Source organism: Phyllostomus hastatus, unplaced genomic scaffold (genome assembly GCF_019186645.2).
Source record: "Phyllostomus hastatus isolate PE091 unplaced genomic scaffold, TTU_PhHast_1.1 phas_scaffold_385, whole genome shotgun sequence".
NCBI classification, from domain to species: Eukaryota; Metazoa; Chordata; class Mammalia; order Chiroptera; family Phyllostomidae; genus Phyllostomus; species Phyllostomus hastatus.
This window is the reverse complement of record NW_025334026.1, coordinates 13,751,880-13,771,918: the sequence shown is the minus strand read 5'-3', so window position 1 is coordinate 13,771,918 and position 20,039 is coordinate 13,751,880. Positions and strand designations below refer to the sequence as shown.

The 20,039-nt window shown below is 42.8% G+C and overlaps 1 protein-coding gene across 2 annotated transcripts in view; it reads left to right on the top strand.

Annotated features, from left to right (window-relative positions):
* STYXL1 (serine/threonine/tyrosine interacting like 1) overlaps positions 1-20,039 on the top strand; it is a 73,216-nt gene that overhangs the window by 23,879 nt on the left and 29,298 nt on the right. For both annotated transcript variants that reach the window (XM_045819395.1, XM_045819394.1), the window contains exons 3-4: positions 13,084-13,145; positions 17,783-17,930. In XM_045819395.1, the coding sequence (XP_045675351.1) occupies positions 13,084-13,145; positions 17,783-17,930 (210 nt within the window). The remainder of the gene's footprint in view (positions 1-13,083; positions 13,146-17,782; positions 17,931-20,039) is intronic.

The window sequence follows — 20,039 nt, the reverse complement described above, 5'->3', positions numbered from 1 at the left end:
CCATTGACAAATCAATTGATAGTCTTATGGGAGCTCCCTTGTAAGTAACTGACTGCTTTTCTCTTGCTGTTTTTAAGATTCTTTCTTTATCTTCAACCTTTGGTATTTTAATTATAATGTGTCTTGGTGTGGTCCTCTTTGGATCCATCTTGTTTGGCGTTTTCTGTGCTTCCTCGACTTATATGTCTACTTCCTTTGCCAGGTTAGGAAAGTTTTCGGTCATTTCTACAAATAGGTTTTTAATCCCTGCTCTCTTTCTTATCATGATTCCCCTATGGTGTAAATTTTGTGAGGCTTGGTGTTGTCTCAGAGGTCCCTTAAAATATCCTCATTTTAAAAAAGAGTTTTTTTCGTTGTTGTTCTGATTGAGTGTTTTCTGCTACCCTGTCTTCCAAATCTTGGATTTGACCTCTACTTCATCTATTCCACTGTTGATTCTCTGTAATGTAGTCTTTGTTTCTGTTATTGTATTCTTCAGTTTGACTGGTTTATTTTAATGTTTTCTATCTCCTTTCTTATGTTTCCCATCTCTTTGTTGAAGTTCTCCCTGAGATCATCTAATCTTCCCCTAAGTTCATTGAACATCCAGTGTTTTGAACTCTGCATCAGGTACATTGCTTGTTCCATTTGTTTCATTCTTTTTCTGGAGTTTTGTCCTGTTCTTTCATTTGGGAAATGTTTCAGTGTATTCTCATTTTGGCTGCCTCCCTGTGTTTATTTCTATGTATTAGGTAGATCTGCTATGTCTCTCAGTCTTGGAAGAGTGGCCTTATGTGGTAGGTGTCCTGTGGGGCCCAGTGGTGCAGTCTTCATGTTTACCTGAGTTGGGTGCTCCTGGGGTGTTCCTCATGTATGTTGTGCATGCTTTCCTGTTGTAGTCGAGCCTTGATTTCTGTTGGCATGTCAGTGGGTGGCTCTGACCCTCAGCCTGACTGGCTGTGAGGACTGACCATGAGTACAGCAGACAAGTTGTTATATGGGGCCTGACACCATGGAGCAAGATTTGGTTTAGAAGGGCTCTGGTGCATGCTGAGTCTACCCTTTGAGTCTACTGCTATTAGTGATATGTGGCACTAATTGTGTGGTATTCTGGTGTGGTTTGATGCCAACCAGCACATGTATTGATTCTGGGGCCACTTAGGAAGGGCTGTTTAGGCCAAGGTCAGCTGCTCCCAGTGTCTGGCTTGGGACCACTTGGTAGGCATTACAGAATGATCCATGGTTGTTAGCTGTCTGTGCTTGCAGGTGCCTCAGAGTAGTTATGGTATGAACCAAGATTGGTTGCCACTACTGCTGGTTTTGGGGCCACTTAGCAAGTGGTCCAAAGTCAGCAGCTGCTTGTTTGGGGCTTATGGACCTTTGAAAGGTTTTAGGAAAGTTTGCAGTGTGGGCTCAGGCCAGCCATTTGTGTGGATTAGCCTCTGAAAGAGGAGTGAGAAGGGGTGGAGGGGACAGGGTCTCAAGGAATCACCAGGGCAGGGCAAGAGCTGTGTCAGCCACATTGATGGAGACTCAGATTTGCCCACCTGTACCTTCAGGCTGTTGGGTGGGAGGACTCAACAAAGGATCAGTGAAACTGCTAGTATTTCTGCCTGCACCTGCTTAGGGCAAATATCACAGTTCTTAATTCAGTTGAGTAGCCATATGGACACCAAGCACCTATGAAAAAGGTTTTTCTCAAATATGTGGTTTAACACTGTCATTTAGGAAGTGATTGTACCAAAACAGCACCCCCACCCCCCCAAAATTACTGATGGTTGGTACTTGAGATAAAAATCCATTCAATGTAGAGTCTAGTGGTTGGTTTATTGCAAAGTCAAAACTGAAAACTGTGAGTCCACTCTGAAAACTAAGAGTGATTTGTGCTGCGCCCCTTTAAGCAGTTGCCTGAGTCCCCAGCAGCCCTCCATCTCACCCCAAATGAGTCCTTGGTAATTTTCACAGCCAGCTATTGTGGGGACTTCTCTTCCCCTCACTGGTGCTCTGAGCTGGGAAGCCCAGTGTGGGGCTGAGACCCTCTCTCTCCTCAGGGAGGACCTGCATAGCTGAGATATCTTTTCTGATTCTGATCCTTCACACCTAGGTGTGGAGCCTGCCTGTTTTGCATCTCTGCCTCTCTAACCAATCTTGACATGAATTCTTCTTTATATCTTTAGTTATAGGAATTCTTTTCAGCTTGTTTTCAGGTGATCTCAAGGGTGGTTGTTCTATAATTTAGCTGTAATTTTGATGTACTCATGGGAGGAGGAGAGCACAGCATTTACTTATTACTCTGCCATCTTGATGAGAAGTATCACGCTTTTCCTAATCTTTCATGTTGTACTGCCAAAATCTAAAATCTGATTAAAAGAGGTCATCAGATAAAAGAAAGTAAATAAACTATAAAGTGGTTATTTCAGAATAGAATCTGGGATGTCATAGTTGTTTCAGATTTCCTATTGGGATCATACTTATTTTACTACAATGAATAACAATTATGAGCAAGAATTACCAAAAATCCTATGTTGAATTCTTTCATGTTCTTTGGTGACTGGCCAGAGAAGCTGCAAAAGAGTTTGGCAGTACATACGCTTTTCATTCAAAGGGCCCCCATAGGGTGAATTGCAGAGCAGGTGCGATTCATTTGTATTCTTATCCACCTGCTAGTTTGTACAGATCCCGGAGAATTCGAATTTTTAATCTGGATTGTGCTTGAGTTTCACCAGCCCTTTTCATTGTGTTCATAGAAAGTTGCAGTCGTCTGTCAGCACTCACACTAGCTCTCTTATCCTACATTTGTTGTATACTGGTCATCTATGTCTTTGGAATCTCACAAGTAATATTCTGTATAATTTGAAGAAATAACCATCTCTTCTCATTCCAGGTTTACCGTTTTCAAATATCACAGTTCTTAATTCAGTTGAGTAGCCATATGGACACCAACCACCTATGAAAAAGGTTTTTCTCAAATATGTGGTTTAACACTGTCATTTAGGAAGTGATTGTACCAAAACAGCACCCCCACCCCCCAAAAATTACTGATGGTTGGTATTTGAGATAAAAATCCATTCAATGTAGAGTCTAGTGGTTGGTTTATTGCAAAGTCAAAACTGAAAACTGTGAGTTTACTATATTCATTCAAAATAAATAACATGAAATACAGATTCCGGCATAGATATAAAATGTGAAAATTAAAATAAATAGTTTGAACCTGCATGTTTTCTTCGCTCACAAACTTGCACACACTAATATTCTGTAAAAAAAGAAAGTTGCAGCAAAGAAAACTGCCCTTTTGATTTCTCTTTTGATTTTTTTCATTGACCCATTGGTTGTTCAGTATCATGTTTTTAGAAAACTGCTCTTTTGCAAACAAGACTAACAGCATCCCTCCAGAGAGACCAAAATAAACATGCATGCATGTATAAAGTGTTCCTGCTCAAATGCTGTTTCTAGGAAAAACTTAACTGTCTGGATTAAAACAACAACAATGAATAACCTCTTAAGCCACTAAAGCACCAAAACTAGAAAAAAATAAAAATCATTGTTTTTAGCTTATTAATATACACAAATAGGAAGTATTGATCAAAACTCAGGAAGTAAATATTTGGACTGATACAATGTTAATTGTTGGGAGAATTTTTTTTCTTTTTATTAACATGAAAACATGTATTTTTTATTTTTAAGTATATTTTATTGATTATGCTATTACAGTTGTCCCACTTTTTCTCCTCTTTGACTCCATCTGCCCTGCACCTGCACACTCTCTAGTGTTCCTCCCCTGCTTAGTTCATGTCCATGGGTCGTACATGTAAGGTCTTTGGCTTCTACATTTCATATACTGTTCTTAACCTCCCCCTGTCTATTTTGTACCTACCAATTATGCTTCTTATTCCCTGTACCTTTCCTGCCATTCTTGCCCTTCCTCTCCCTGCTGATAATCGCCTATTTGATCTCCATTTCTGTGATTCTGTTTCTGTTCTAGTTGTTTGCTTAGTTTTTGTTTTCATTTTTTAGGTTCAGTTGTTGATAGGTGTGAGTTTACTGTCATTTTACTGTTCACAGTTGTGATCTTCTTTTTCTTAGATAAGTCCCTTTAACATTTCATATAATAAGGGTTTGGTGATGATGAACTCCTTTAACTTGACCTTATCTTGGAAGCACTTTAGGTGCCCATCCATTCTAAATGATAGCTTTGCTGTATACAGTAATCTTGGATGTAGGTCTTTGCCTTTCATGACTGTAGGATAAGTGGAGGCAGTCTGGCTTCCTCCCCCAGGTGTCTGGGTAACAAAGGGGAGCAGTGTTCCCATATCCTTGGAGGCGCCTGATAACCAGTGTTCTCATAGCCCTGAGACTGGGTCCGATAAACTGTTTCTGTAACATGAAGTGAGCTCATATGTGCAGAATTATATTATGTTATATAATGTAATATTCTGGCATCTTGCCAGCTTTGTTCCCCTCTAGCATTTAAACAGGTAGGGACTCCCTGCTGGGGGTGATGATGATGAGAGACATGCAAGGGGACAGGTGCCACGACATGTGCCACGCTGGGGAGCAGGGGCCACGACATGAGACATGCAGATAGACATGCAGCTTGCAGCATATGTGGCTCACCTACCCATGAATAAAGGCACACCAGACACCCCAACGGCTCCGTGAATATTTTTTCGTCTGCATGAATACCAGGGACCTGCCTGGCCTTGAAGGGTGGCAACACAATGACTTTGAATACTTCTTTCCAACCCCTTCTTGCCTATAAAAGGTTTCTTTTGAGATATCGGCTGATAGTCTTACAGGAGCTCTTTTATAGGTAACCCTCTCCTTTCCTCTTGCTGCTTTTAAGATTATCTCTTTATCTTTAGTCTTGGGTAACTTAATTATTATGTGTCTTGGTGTGTTTCTTCTTGGATCCAACTTCTTTGGGACTCTCTGAGGGTCCCAGACTTGCATGTCTAGTTCCTTCACCAGACTGGGGAAGTTTGCCTTCACTATTTGTTCAAATAAGTTTTCAATTTCTTGTCTTCCTCTTTTCCTTCTGGCACCCCTATGATTTGGCTATTGGAATTTTTAAAGTTGTCCCAGAGGTTCCTCAGCCTCTCCTCATTTTTTAAAATTCTTGTTTCTTCATTCTGTTCTGGTTGGATGTTTATTTCTTCCTTTTGCTCCAAATCATTGATTTGAGTTCCAGTTTCCTTCCCTTCACTGTTGGTTCCCTATATATTTTCCTTTATTTCACTTTGTATTTCACTTCATTTCTACCTTCATTTTGCAACCATACTCAACCATTTCTGTGAACATCCTGATTACTAGTGTTTTGAACTCTGTGTCTGAAAGTTTGTCTATCTCCTCATTGCTTAGTTCTTTTTCTGGAGTTTTGATCCGACCTTTCATTTTGGCCATATATTTTTTTTTTTTTTGTCTCAGCAGAGCGCCTGTTACTTTGTAAGGAGTGGAGCCTTAGTTATTCCTCAGGGAGGGGCAACCCACTTTGCTGCCTTTTGGCGCTGTATGTAGGGGAAGGGGTCAGACAGGGAACAATGCCCTTTGCTCAGCTCTCGCCCACTTTCCAACACATCCCTTGCTTCCCACAAGCAGACTGTGCCCTTTCAGGTGATGACTCCTGGGTGGGTGGGCTTGTGTCTTACTTTCTATAAAATGAAATTTTTATAGTGCTAATATGGGCCTCTCCAATGGACTCTACTCTCCAGTAGACTAGACTGGGAGTTTTTCCCACTGCCACAACCTCCACAGGTTTTTACAGTCACAGGTTTTGAGGCTTTATTTCCTTGCCCTGGAACCCTGGGTTGCACCATTTGTCTCACTCCTCAGTTGTTCCTCCCAGTTTACCCACACATGAATGTGGGAAATCCTGACCACCAGCTAGCTGCTGCCTTGCCTGCCTTAGTTTGATGTCACCTTGCCATGTTTCCTCTCTGCCTAGGCTACCCATCCCCACCCCTCCTACTGGTCTGGATGAATATTTCTTCTTTAACTCCTTGGTTGTTGGACTTCCATGAAGTTTGATTTTGTGGCAGTTCTGGTTGTTTTTTTTTTTTTTTAAGATTTTATTTATTTATTTTCAGAGAGGGAAGGGAGGGAGAAAGAGAGAGAGAAACATCAATGTGCGGTTGCTGGGGGCCATGGCCTGCAACCCAGGCATGTGCCCTGACTGGGAATCGAACCTGCGATGCCTTGGTTTGCAACCCGTGCTCAATCCACTGAGCTACACCAGCCAGGCCTCTAGAGAAATTTTTATAGTGCTAATATTATAGAAAGCTGGAAAATTCTTCAAGTAATTTGCTATTAAGTATGCCAATTTATGTAGAGCTAAACAAGGAACTAAGAGTAAACAAAAGTGAGCCAGGAGGATAGTTGTGGAGAAAAAACTGACAAGTTGTAGCTGGACAAAGCAATAGAATGTATTATGTTATCTTGGCTTTCTCATTTCAATTAAACACATAAGATAACAGATTAGGCATCTGCTAGTTTAGTATACTGACTTCCTTGGATTTCCTAAAATTTTTACAACAGTCAGTAGGGCTGCATAAAGGTCTAAGGAAAAGAATACCACTTAAAAATCAGCACTGGACTCAAAAGCCATTTTAAAAATAAAAGGTTGTTTACTACTGTAAATAAATATAAAATGAATTTATATTGATATAACATGGATCTTTCAAATTAAGAACTGAAGCCTTGCCCAAAGTTTATTTATTTTTAAAAAGATTTTATTTATTTATTTTTAGAGGGGAAGGGAGGAAGAAAAAAAGGGAGAGAGAAACACCTCCCACAATCAGCTGTCTCTCCAATGTACCCCAACACATGCACCCCAATCTGGGACTGAACCCAGAGCCTGGGCATGTGCCCTCACTGGGAATCAAACTGGCGACCTTCCAGTTTTGCAGAACAACACCCAACCAACTGAACCATACCAGTCAGGGACTTGTCCAAAGTTTACTCCTGCCCTTCAGCTGATTTTTCAAGGAAGTATACATTCATTAATCAAAGGGCAATTGAAGTGCTTGCTGTAATCTTTTTCATTTGTAAAAAGAACAAGCAGAGAAGATACAAATAAAATCTCCTTCAGCCGCTTAGACTGCCAAGACCCCCCATTGCATTTTTTAAACTAGTTTCTTGTGGAATGGGCTGAAGCCCATTCAATCCAGGATCATTGCCACTCTCTGACATGTTGTCACTTATCACTTAGGTCACTTCCATCTTGACTGTGCGTTCCCTTCTTCATTATCAGTTTCCTGAGACTCATTTATTATCATGGTAATAGGAGGTATTGCCAGGGCAGTTTTGGACGCTGCTTCATGTTTTTCTATTGGTGGGGGAGGAAGCTGTGCTGAAACTGGTTCTTCCACTGTGGAGTCCTTCCTGGGAAATTCTCTTTGTGTTCTGATCAGTGTCCATTTCTATTTCACAAAGCATAGTGTCAGCCAGATAAGTACCATCTGAACTCTCCCCCTCTGGAATATTCAGGTTCGTTGGGAGGATAAAATACCGATGGATTCCTCCATGCTAGCAGCAAGACCACCTAGTCTCTTATCTGCCTCTTCTGCTACTGCTCTCTGAAGAGAGGCTTTAGCTAGTGTAGGTTTTTCCTACACTAGCTAAAAATTTGCTCCCTGTACAGAGCAAATTTTTTTGACTTCTCTTTTAAGTTTCCCTTTGGAAGCAGTGATACTGCTGGTGGTGATACTGGGCACCTGCAATTCCCTTTAGATTCACTCTGCAGTTAGACATTTCCTTTTATTATCTTTTCAAGGAAGGAGACTTTTTGAGGATGGGCTCCTTGTGAAGGGGAAGTTCCAAGGGAGGAGGCGGTTCTACTTGAGTAGGCTCCTCCCACCTAAGCCAGCTCCTTCTGAACAGGCTCCTTCTGAGCAAGCTTGCTGCTTTTTTTTTTTTTCCTTGATTCACTTTTCAGAGTTTTTATCTTTGTCCTTTTTAAAATGCAAGCATTTTGTTTTTTATTCTCCTCCACTTTGCCATCATTTTTTGGCACTTCTGCTTATTTTTGGATTTGCTTTCTACCTTCTGTTTCCTTTTTGCTACAGGTTCTTCACCTTTCCAGGATCATTTAAAGAATGGGCTTTAGCTGTTCTCTTCCTGAAGCTTTTCTTGGCTTTTACAGGGTTTTCTAAATTATTGCCTCTATGCACATACATCTCTTTTGTCTGTTGCTGAATTGAGAGTTCTGGTAGACACTTGGGTTACAGAAGCATTATTTCAGGCTTTATCTCTTTTGAAACATCTTTTTTTTCTCCAGTTTTACAGACCATTATTGATTTTTTGATGTTGATGTTATATCTAGCAACTTTGGTGTGCTAATCTACTAATTCTAATTGTTTGTGAATCTCTTCAATTTTCTTTATAGACCATAATATTGTCTGTTTATAAGACAGTTTTACTGTATTTTGTCATGTATAATGCACACTTTTTTGCCCAAATTTTTGAGGGAAAATAAGGATGCACATTATACATGAGTATAATGATTACCTGCCATGGGTATAATAAGGGGTATAATAATTCCATGAATAATGCACACAAAAACACGGGTGCACACTGCACATGGCAAAATACAGGATTTCTTCCTTTTCAATTCTTATACACCTTACTTCTTTTTTTCTTATCTCACTACATTGCTATGCCCTTTGCCCTCTAGTATAGTGTTAAAGAACAGTGATGGTGAGCATTTTGTCTTGTTTCTGACTTTACAGATCAGTGTGATGTCTTCTCTAGATATTTAGTGACACACACATCAGAAATTGCCTTATACCCCTTGCTTACTAAGAATATTTTTCATGGTATGAGTTGAAAATTTTCTGCACCTATGATGCGTGGGTCACTGGCCAGCAGTGATCACGGAACGCTGCGGATGGCTTGATGAAAACACGCGAGAAAAAACATGCACAGAGACAAACTAGTTTCTGTGGAGGAGTAGGGATGAGATGGCCACCCCCTCTAGTGAGGAGTGCGCCCGATTTACCGCCCATACCTGCTTTTATTGGGCTCATTTTGCATAATAATTCAGGTAAAGTACAGTACTCATTAGGGGGAAGTAAGGAACCATAGAAAACAAGGAAGTCTGAGGGTCTATTTTGAGTCGGGGCCAAAGAGTTGTAAGACTTTGAGGAACATAACTAACTTCCTCCTAGGACCCTTTTCATTCAACTGAGAGCATTCTAAACAAAGCAGGCTTCACAGTAATTTACATATTCTTTCTTAGGCCTGATCACCAGGGAACCTGCCCTTTTCAGCGCAGAGCTGCACCACCCTGTCATTGTTTCAGGCTTAGGTGGAGCAAGGGAACAAAGGCAACCAAGAGATAAGGAGATTTTCTCCCAGACATGAGAACTCAGGCTATGTCAAAGCCGAGGGGTGAAGGTCCATCACCCCCTTTTGCTGCAGCCCCCAAAGTCCTTTTGGGGGGCTTCCCAAGTGATCATGCCTGTCTTAGGTCGTTCCCCCCCTTGGGGAATCTTACCCATCTTTGGCTAACCGACTGAGGTTTTTGGGGTTCAGTTATGAATAAAGCAGCAGAAGCAGCATTCCTGCCAGGGAGATAAGCTTTTGTCTCCTTGCTGGCTTATGGTTCCAAGGGCGTTCCCTTAGCCTTAGCCTAGGCAGGGGTTTCAGCTCCTGATACCAGTCAGGGCGGTTCCCAACACACCTATGGAAGGAAAAGTACAGATTTTCTCCTTTAATATCTTAATGTGATTTCAAGAATTACATAGTTCCTACTAGGAATTAATTTATCATAATAAAATGATAGATTATTTTTTTGTGCAGGTTTGGCTTCTGTTATATTTGGCTTACTATTCACTTCAGATTTTTGCGTCTACAGGGTCTGGCACAAATAATGCCCCTTTTTATTACAAAATCTTTTATTACAAATCATAAGTATGTAATTCTGCAACATAACAGTAATATACTTGAGCACACCATATGACATTTTAGGTGAAATGTTCAAATTAAAATATAAATTATTATACACATATTATTATCCTACCAACCACACTGAAGCAGGCATTACTTCTGCTGGATTCTGTATATTAATGCATAAAGTTAACTTACAATGTATGTGCATTGTTGCACTCATTTCTTTAATATGTTCAACTTTACAACTTTATTAAAAATAAATTTATAATTAGACAAAATCACAACTATATAAATTAAAGTTGATTAGGATTGAGGGGAAACAAGGTTTAAGAAAATCTGCTACAGTGAGGTCTCAGGATCTTTTCCTGAATGGAAGCACATATGAGGTGAGGGGGAAAAATAGATCAAAGTTCCCAGCTGCTTCTCCCTAAGACCTCTTGTAACCGGAAAAGACACCGGTGTTCGGGCTGCCTGTCACTACCAAATCCAATAAGCAATGACAGTGATTGAATCTTTTATAGGCGCTTTATTCAGATGGCCGGCGATCTGAGAAGATGGTGGGTTCATACCCTAACAAACCATCTCCCTCTCTCTTTCCCAGCCAGATCTTTTATAAGGGGGTTGGGGGAGAGCAAACAAGGTGTCAGTGAAAGCCTTTGAAATTCAACAGTTGCCTCCAAGGGGGAAGGGTAGTTGCTTGCTTCTTCCTGGTACAGACCTCTCCAAGAGGTCATCTGCTTACTCTTAGGCGCCAAGGTAGGCCTTATCTGTAGTTACTGAAACAAAAACTTAACATACACATTACTTGCTAGATTTATGACTATTTACCTTAAGCTAAATTTTCCCAAGTCTTAAGCCCCTATCACTGTCTTTCACCTTCCCTAACAACCTATGTTGACAGCCCCTGAGTGCTCTTGAACTGCACTGCACATGGGCAGGAGTCCCCCAGCAGAGCCGTATCCTGGGCTCCATCTCCATTCAGTGAGTTGCCACTTACAAGGTTTCCAATTTAGAGATTTTTTTTTCACACCCCATTCTTTTTCTATCAGCTCTCCCTCTCTTCCACATGCATTTAGTGACTTCCACCTGACTTTTTGCCATCCTCACTCACTTTTCCATTTCTGGTATAAAACATCATTCATCATAAGAGAATGTATCATGTAGATGGGTCTGGTGTTACTTAATTCACGTTGCCTCATCACAGCTAAGTACCATTTCTTTTATCCATTTCCTTCCACATCTGATAGATGCCACAGTTTCACTCCTCTCTCCTTGAACGCAAGACCTTTGCCTCTGCCTCTGACAAATGACCTTGCTATCTTTCCCCAGAGGCTGGGGCACAAGGGCCCTATCTTTAGGTGTTGTCTGGAACCAACAGTAAGCTCTTGTGGCAGCCTTGAATTTTCTTAGGCAGGCACTTTAAGCGGGGCTGGGGTCATTACCTAGAGTGACCTAGAGTGGCCTTGAGCTGTTTCTCAAGATTTCTTAGAATAAAGATATCTTCAGATATATGAAGTTTTTTCTTCTCCAATTGATTTATGAATTCTTTATAAGTTCTGGACATAGGTCTTCTGCTAGTGATTTGTGGTAGAGATATTTTCTCTTACTCTGTGGCTTGCCCTTTTACCTTCTTAATGTTGTATTTTGATGAAAGGAGATAGAAGTCCTTAATTTCAAGGATTAGATTTATCAATATTTTCTTTTGTGGTTAGTGCTTTCTAATGTCTTTTTAAAAGTAGACTTTGTTTTTTAGGTTTTAGGTTCACAGCAAAATTGAGCAGAACACACAGGGAGTTCCTATATACTCCCTGCCCCCACACAAGCACGGCCTCCCCAGCTGTCTGCATTCAGCACTATCATGGTATACTGGTATATGTTGGAGTTGATGAAGCTACTTTGACCCATCATTGTCACTCAAAGTCCATACTTTACATTAGGGCTCACTCTCAGTGTCATACATTCTGTGGGTTTAGACAAATGTATAATGGCATGTATCCATCATTATAGCATTTTACAGAATAGTTTCACTGCTCTTACAATCCTCTCTCCCCACTAACCCCAGGAAACCAGTGATATTTTTACTGTCTCCATAGTTTTGCCTTTTCTGGAATGTTGTATTATTGGAATCATATAGTATGTAGTCTTTTCAGATTGCCTTCCTTCATTTATATATGTATTTAACTTTCTGCTGCATTTTCATGGCTTAGTAGCTCTTCCCTTTTTAGCATTGTCTAATATTCCATTGTCTGGTTGGACCACAGTTTATTTATCTATTTGCCTACTTAAGGACTTGCATCCAAGTTTTGGCAATTATGCATAAAACTGATATACACATCTATGTGTAGGCTTTTGTGTGGTGACAAGTTTTCAGCTCATTGGGGTAACAAACAAAGAACATGATTACTGATAAAAGAATGTTTAGTTTTGTTAGAAACTGCCAAACTGTCTTCCAAAATGGCTGTACCACTTTGCAATCTCACCAGCAATGAATTAGAGTCCCTGTTACTCCTCATCCTCACCAGGATTTGGTGGTGTCTGTATTTTCAATTTGATATTCTATTAGGTGTGTAGAGGTATCTCATTATTTTAATTTTCCATTCACTTCTACATATGATGTTGAACATCTTTTCATATACTTATTTGCCATCTGTGTAGCTTCTTTGTAAGGTGTTTGTTCCTACCTTTTGCCCATTTTTAATTGGGTTGTTTGTTTTCTTATTGTTGAATTTTAGGAACTCTGTATATTTTGGATAACAGTCATATGTAGGGTTTATGCATAACATCCAATTTCCATTCCATGTTCTCCCAACTTTGAAGAGCATCAGTAATGCAGCTGCCCTTGCAGGAGCATTTGAACCTTAGTTCCTCGGTTCTAGAGTCTGAATTTGGGTCTAAACCCCATGGGGGCATTTAGTATGAGCTCACTCTGGCTTTGATTTTTGTCCTTGTTTTTTTGGGGGGGCCTCAGAGAAAACTGCCCCTAAGTCAAAGATACAAAGTCTCACTACCCCTTAAGGGGACGTGTGATAAGGTGTGATGAGGTGGTGGAGTCATGGTGTGTGCAGCTGAGAGTAGTGGAACAACACCTCAAGTTGTGAGTGGATAGTAACTATCACTTATTGGCCAAATAAATAGATGTTGATCATATGAGTTCACTAAGTAGCTTGGTCGTGTGCTCTTTTGCAAATATGTTATTAGTTAAATTCTTTTCCTTTTCAGATGTGCGTTCCAAACGGGAGTATGATGAAAGCCATGTGATTACAGCCCACCGGGTGAAGAAGGTATACTGGCAGAGTCAACATCTGGGGCAGGCTGGCTACCTTACGGGAGGGCAGGAGGGTGGGAAGTTTTATCCTAGATCAAGGAGGCGGCACATACTGTTGGACCTTGTGGGCTGCAGAAGCAGGGCGGCCCCTGTGCATCCACCATGAGGGTCTCCCACACTTCCCTCACTTCCCCTCTGCTGGGGGGGGCTCCACCTGCAGGCACCCCCCCCCATGGCCACGGATGAGAATAAGTCTACCAAGACATGATCTGCTTGGGGAGGAAAGGTGGCCAATCTCTCAAAGGAGAAGGGCCAGGAGCCTGTTCCTCAATGGGCTTTTATTGGGTTCATTTACACAAGAATTCAGGTAAAGCTCATCAATCACTGCCAGGCAGTAAGGATCAAACAATGGATAACAAAGAACTCTGAGGGTCTATTTTGAATCAGGGTCAGATAGCTAAAGACCTATAAAATGTTGAGGAACAAACTTACTTCTTGTTTGGACCCTTGTCATTTAATTGAGGGCATTCTAAACAAAGCAGGTTTCACAGGATTTTACATATTCTTTCTTAGGCCTGATTGCCTGGGGAACCTGCCCTTTCCAGCACAGGGCTGCACCACCCTCTGTCATTGATTCAGGCTTAGGTGGAGCAAGGGAAGTAAGGCAGCCAAGAGATTAGAAGATTTCTCGCAGACAATGAGGACTCAGGGTTTGTTAAAGCCGAGGGGCGAGCGTCCATCGCCCCCTTTTGCTGTAGCCCCCAAAGTCCTTTCTTGGGAGCCTCCCACTTGATTGTGCCTGTGTTAGGTCATTCCACCTTTGGGGAATCTTACCCATCATTGGCTAACTGGCCAAGCATTGGGGGCCAGTTATGGATGAAGTGAAAGGAGCAGAAGCTATGCTCTTAAGCCAGGGAGATAAGCTTTTGTCTCCTTGGTGGCTTACGGTCCAAGGTCGCTCCCTCAGCTTTAGCCTTGGTGGGAGTTACAGCTTCTAAAACTAGGCAGGGTGGTTCCCAGTAGTCCTCCACACTTCCTAAGGTGTCTCTCCCACCCTCACAGTTAACAGCTTCATTAAGCAAATACTGATTTAATTCCTTTATGTGCCAGGCACTGTTTCAGACCCTGGGTATAGAACAGAATACTAGAGGCGCTTAATTCATTGTTCCTATCCTCACAGTTTTTGTTCTACTTAGGGAACAGACCATCAGAGGGTCTGTTCCATATAAATTTGTCCAAATTTGGTTTATGCTACTTAGGGAATAAACCACATAGATAGTCACAATAGCCCAAAGATGGAAGCCACTCCTTTCCCTTCCCTTTCAGTCTCATCCCTTCCCAACTTCCTTTCTGCATTCCAATTATTTAAAAAGACAGAGCCCTGCAATAGTCACCATGCCCCCCTCCTGCGGTGAGGCCCTTTCCCCCACCCCCCACAGGGTATCTTCTCTCTCAAATCGTTGTCAAACCTAGCAGCCTTCACTCAGGATCCATCTGTGGGCTGTGCAGCCCTGACTACATTCTCCGCATTTGACTTCAGGTTCTCTCTTGCTTCCCTGGTTTCTTTTCCGTCTCTTTGGCTTAGCTTCATTTTCTTCTGCTGCTGCCTGTAAAGAAAACCACTCGTCTATCTTTGTTCCCTTCATACCTGTTAGTACACTTTCTTTCTCAGAGATTTCACCCAAGCTTCCAGCTTCAAGTATCGACATAGTTGAGCTGTCCTGTCAATTTTACTTGTAAAAATGTCTCATAAAATTCCCTTAGCCACCGTGCTGTTATGCATTCTGACTCTGGCTCTTTCCCACACCTAACTAGAGAAGGAGCACAGGCCCTGGCTCAAGTATTTTTCCAGGATAAGCTTGCTGCCTAACAAGCTTCCCCCAGACCAATCCATCATTACCTGTTTTCCTTTTTTTTGCCCTTGGATTTTCAACTCTCTGGCTCCGTCCTCTAGTTCTAAATCCCCATTTCAGGCCTTTCCCTCCTTTTTGCAGTCTGTTCAAAGCCCCTTCATGATGCATGGCCCTCCGTTCCCAATTTAGCTCTCAAATTGGCATATTCTTTAGATTCTGACAGCACCCCCAACTCTGGAAAAGAGCCATTCTCTTTTTCAGCCCTGCAGAACTCCTTAGCCAGACTGACACCTGTTGCCTCCCCCTTCTCAACATTTTTTTGCCAGCTGATTGCAGGCCTTTAGGGAACTCCTAGGCCCAACAGGACACAGAGCCTTTTAACTCCATGTTCATGGCCTGTTCTACCTGATTCCACCACCTCCCTCTCCAGCCTCACCTCCACATGCTTCTATTCTCAGCTGACACCTCAACAGCATGCCCTGCTGTATTTCCTTTGTTCTAAGATGCACATACTCCCCTAGCCCCCTTATTTTAACATTTCTGAAATTGGAATATATCCTAGAATTGATTTGTACTTAAAAAATTATTTTATTTATTTCTAAAGAGAGGGGAAGGGAGGAAGAAAGAGAGGGAGAGAAACATCAATGTGTGGTTGCCTCTTACACACCCACTACGGGGGACCTGGCCCACAACCCAGGCTTGTGCCCTGACTGGGAATTGAAGTAGTGACCCTTTGGTTCACAGGCTGACACTCAGTCCATTGAGCCACACCAGCCAGGGCTGATTTGCACTTTTAAGGTGATACTGTCTTTCTTTTCCCAAAAGTGCATGTGGTGTACATCTGTTATTTTCTGCTTGGCACCCTTCCCTCCTTTTTGAGGCAGAACTTCTCCTCTCCCAGTTCAAACCAAGGGGGTTGAGTGGTACTCCCTAAAATAGTACCCTGACCCTGGCCACACATCAGCCGAGGATGAACATTAAACAAATCAGAATTGGAATTAAAACAGGTGGCTCTTTCTATTCCATGGGTGGTGTTTGGAGGACAGGAGTCTGAGCACTGCTGGTGGCCATGACTTGGGCCTCTGGGAAGGCTGTCTGAGAAGGTGAAGTCAGTGTGCAAAGGGAGCAGAGGGGCAGTGCCTGAGAGGAATCTGGCTTTCATAGCCCTGGTTCAGGTTTTCCTGGGGACCATTTGCTCCATACCCTGCCAGAAGTATTGTTATACACCAACAAATCCCTCTTTTTCCGTCCATTCCTGATTGCAGCTATTGGTAAGCTGGTGGTGTATCTTACAAGCAATGGTCTCTTAAGATCTAGGAGATAAGAGTCTGTGTGGTCCCCTGAGCACACTGCTTTCTCTGAGCGCAGGGGTGTGTGTGCTTTGCTCATCACTGTATCCTGGATGCTCTGTCTGGCCCCCGGGATCTGGTGGGTATCTATTTGTTGACTAAAGTGAATGACTGGAAGCTGTTCCTTCTGCCTCAAACACACCCCCAACTCTTGTCCATCTGGAGAATTTCCACTTGCCTTTGCAGTCTCACCGCATTGCCTCTACTCTCCCTGTACACCTTTTGGAGTCCTCTAGACCAACTCAGGCATTTCCCTTAAAAAAAATTCTGTATTCCTGAACTGAGCACAGTGTAAGGACATACTACGTCCTAAGCAAATGTTTATTGAATAAACAAATAAATGTCTAGCCACATCTCTCCCTGCTCTCCCACCTGCTCCAGCCTCTATGGACTGTTCCCCACCTTTTCCTTTGCTCATGCTCTTTTCCACATCCAGAACCCCTCTTTCCTCGTTATCACCTATCTAAATCCTGCTCATCCTCGGAGCACTACCTCTCTGCCAATTCCTTTAGACAAACACAATTCCTCCCTTTCGTTTCTCAGAGAACTTCCCTGGTCTGTACCTGCCTGGGCCTTGTCTCCCTGCCTTGTGGTAGAGTAGATGTGCACTTGTCCTGTCCCACATATAGGTCCTCTGTCAGGGCTTCTGTGTCAGCCAGAGAGGTTGTAAGGGACAGAGTTAGGCTCAAGTTCCCCTGAGTAGAGGGGGCATTTGGGAGTCATTGAGAATGAATGAGGACTAAGCTCTCAGCTGCTGCCCAGCCAGGCCTCCAGGGGCTCTAGAACAGTCTGTGGGATCCTAGGCGAGTCTGGTTCTGCGAGAGCTCATTCCCTTCTTGCCAGGAGGTACCCACTGTTCCTGCCCCTGCAGTCCATCATGATGGTGACTGAACAATCTTCACGATCTCATGGAGCTGTTTGCCTGTTCCTTCCTGTAACCATATTTATGATTTAATGTGCCAGGCAGTGTTCTAGAAGTTCAGGATACATCAGTGACTATAAAAGGACAAATGTTCCCGCTCTCACAGGGCTTACATTTGAGCTTACAGTTGGCCTAATTTTATCTGTTTACTTATGACTTCTTCTCATTCAAGTCTTCTGCTTACTGCCCTCTTATGGGGGATTTTGGCTTTGGCCCCTATAGGCAACCACTTACTCCCAGAGAGAGGATGTCTTAGTTCAGTTGGCGGGTCAGTAGGCTAGCTATTCTTTTGTCATGCACTTATTTCTGATCCAGTTGGCTGTGGTCAGCTTTTCACATTAGGGGGAGTGGGTATGGAAGACCCTTGGAATTTGGTAGAGTCTCTGGTCAACTCTCAGCGCTTCAGTGCACATGTGTAGTCAGGAAAACAGGCAGAGTCCTACCTTCAGTTCCTCACAGTGCTGGTGTGCAGGGAATATTTGCTCAGCTGAACCTATCTGCCAACAGGCTTCTCTTGTGTTTTCTTTAGAAGGCAAATGAATATCTTATCCCGGAGTCTGTGGATCTGGAGTGTGTAAACTACTGTGTAGTGTATGATCACGGAACCAGCTCCCTGGATGTACTCCTAAAACATGATGATGATGACAATGATGAGTGCTCTGACAATATTGGAGAAGGTGGGTTTTTTTAAAAAATATATTTAATTGATTATGCTATTACAGTTGTCCCATTTCCCCCCTTCTCTCCCCTCCACCCTGTACCCCCTCTCCCACCCACGTTCCCCCCCTTTAGTTCATGTCCATGTGTCATGCTTATGAGTTCTTTAGCTTCTACATTTCCCATACTATTCTTGCCCTCCCCCTATCTATTTTCAACCTACATTCTATGCTACTTATTCTCTGTACCTTTTCCCCCCTCTCCTCCTCCCACCCCCCCCCCTGCTGCTAGCCCTCCATGTGCCCTCCATTTCTGTGGTTCTGTTCCTGTTCTAGTTGTTTACTTAGTTTCTTTTGGTTTTGCTTTAGGTGTGGTTGTTAATAATTGTGAGTTTGCTGTCCTTTTACTATACATGTCTTTTCTTTATCTTCTTTTCTTAGATAAGTCCCTTTAGCATTTCATAAAATAAGGGCTTGGTGATGATGAACTCCTTTAACTTGACCTTATCTGAAAAGCACTTTATCTTCCCTTCCATTCTAAATGAGAGCTTTGCTGGATAGAGCAATCTGGGATGTAGGTCCTTGTCTTTCATGACTTGGAATATTTCTTTCCAGCCCCTTCTTGCCTGTAAGGTCTCTTTGGAGAAATCAGCTGACAGTCTGATGGGAACTCCTTTGTAGGTTACTGTCCCCTTATCTCTTGCTGCTTCTAGGATTCTCTCCTTCATTTTTACCTTGGCTAATGTCATTATGATGTGCCTTGGTGTGTTTCTTCTTGGGTCCAACTTCTTTGGGGCTCTCTGAGCTTCTTGGATTTCTTGGAAGACTGTTCCCTTTGGCACATTGGGGAAGTTCTCCTTTATTATTTGTTCAAATACGTGCTCCATCTGTTGCTTTTCCCCTTCCCATTCTGGTACCCCTATAATTCGGATGTTGGAATGTTTAAAGGTGTCCTGGATGCTCTTAAGCTTTCCCTCTATTTTTTGAATTCTTATTTCATCATGCTTTCCTGCTTGGTTGATTCTATCTTCCTTCTGGTCCACTGTATTGTTTTGAGACTCAGATTCCTTCCTTTCACTATTGGCTCTCCTCCGCGTGTCTTCCTGCATCTCTTTTATGGTAACCTGCATCCTTTCATCTAAATTGCGCCCAAAATCAACCAATTCCGTGAGCTTTCTGATCACCAGTGTTTTGAACTGTGCATCTGATAAATCGGCTATTTCTTGGTCGCTCAAAAGGATGAGTCCTGGGGGACTGATCTGTTCTGTTGGAAACATGTCTTATGTCTTTCCCTGTCTCTCCTTTTTTTTTTTTTTTCCGGTCTGGTCGCTCTTGTTATGGTGGGGGGTGGAGCCTTAGGTGTTCACTGGGGCTGGGCACCCCAGTCGCTAGATTGTGACGTTATATGTGGGCGCGGGAGCGGGGACGGGAGGGAACAATGGTGGCAGTTCCGTTCTCCTGGGCTCAGACCCTTCTCTGGGATCCTGGGCCGCGAGCTCCGCCCTGGTCCACAATCGCTGCCTCACTGGGTCCGCCAGCCGCAGGGATGCGGACCCAGGGATCACTGCTGTGTTCTTGCACCCCGGATGTCTGTCGTGCCGATTTCGCGCCAAATTTTCCCTGACCTCTGCGCGCCGCTGACCCGCGCCCGCCCGGCTCGTCGTCTCCTACCAGTCTGGATGCATGGGTCTACTTCAACTTCTTGGCTGTCCAACTTCCATTCAGATAAATCCTCTATCAGTTCTGAGTGTTATTCTGTATGTAAATTATTGTTGTTCTAATCTTGTTTGTGCGAGGAGGTACAGTGTGTCCACCTATTCCTCCATCTTCGAGAAGGTAGGTTTTTATACTAGCTGTAAGAATAATAGTTAACAGTTATTGAACATTTTTGCCACATGCCAGGAACCATGCCCTGTGCCCTACCTGGGTTAACTCATACAGTCTGCAGAACATCTCTATGAGGATGGCAATATGAAGAACTAGGAAGGGTCTGAGATTTTTCCTTCCTTGCAAGATGGCAAGTGATCCTACCACCATTTCAGAGGTGTGGCTGAAGGCTCCTTGATGAGGCTCTTGGGTTGGAGACAAAGGACTCTATTACTCAAAGCAATAAAAGTAACCAGAATGTCA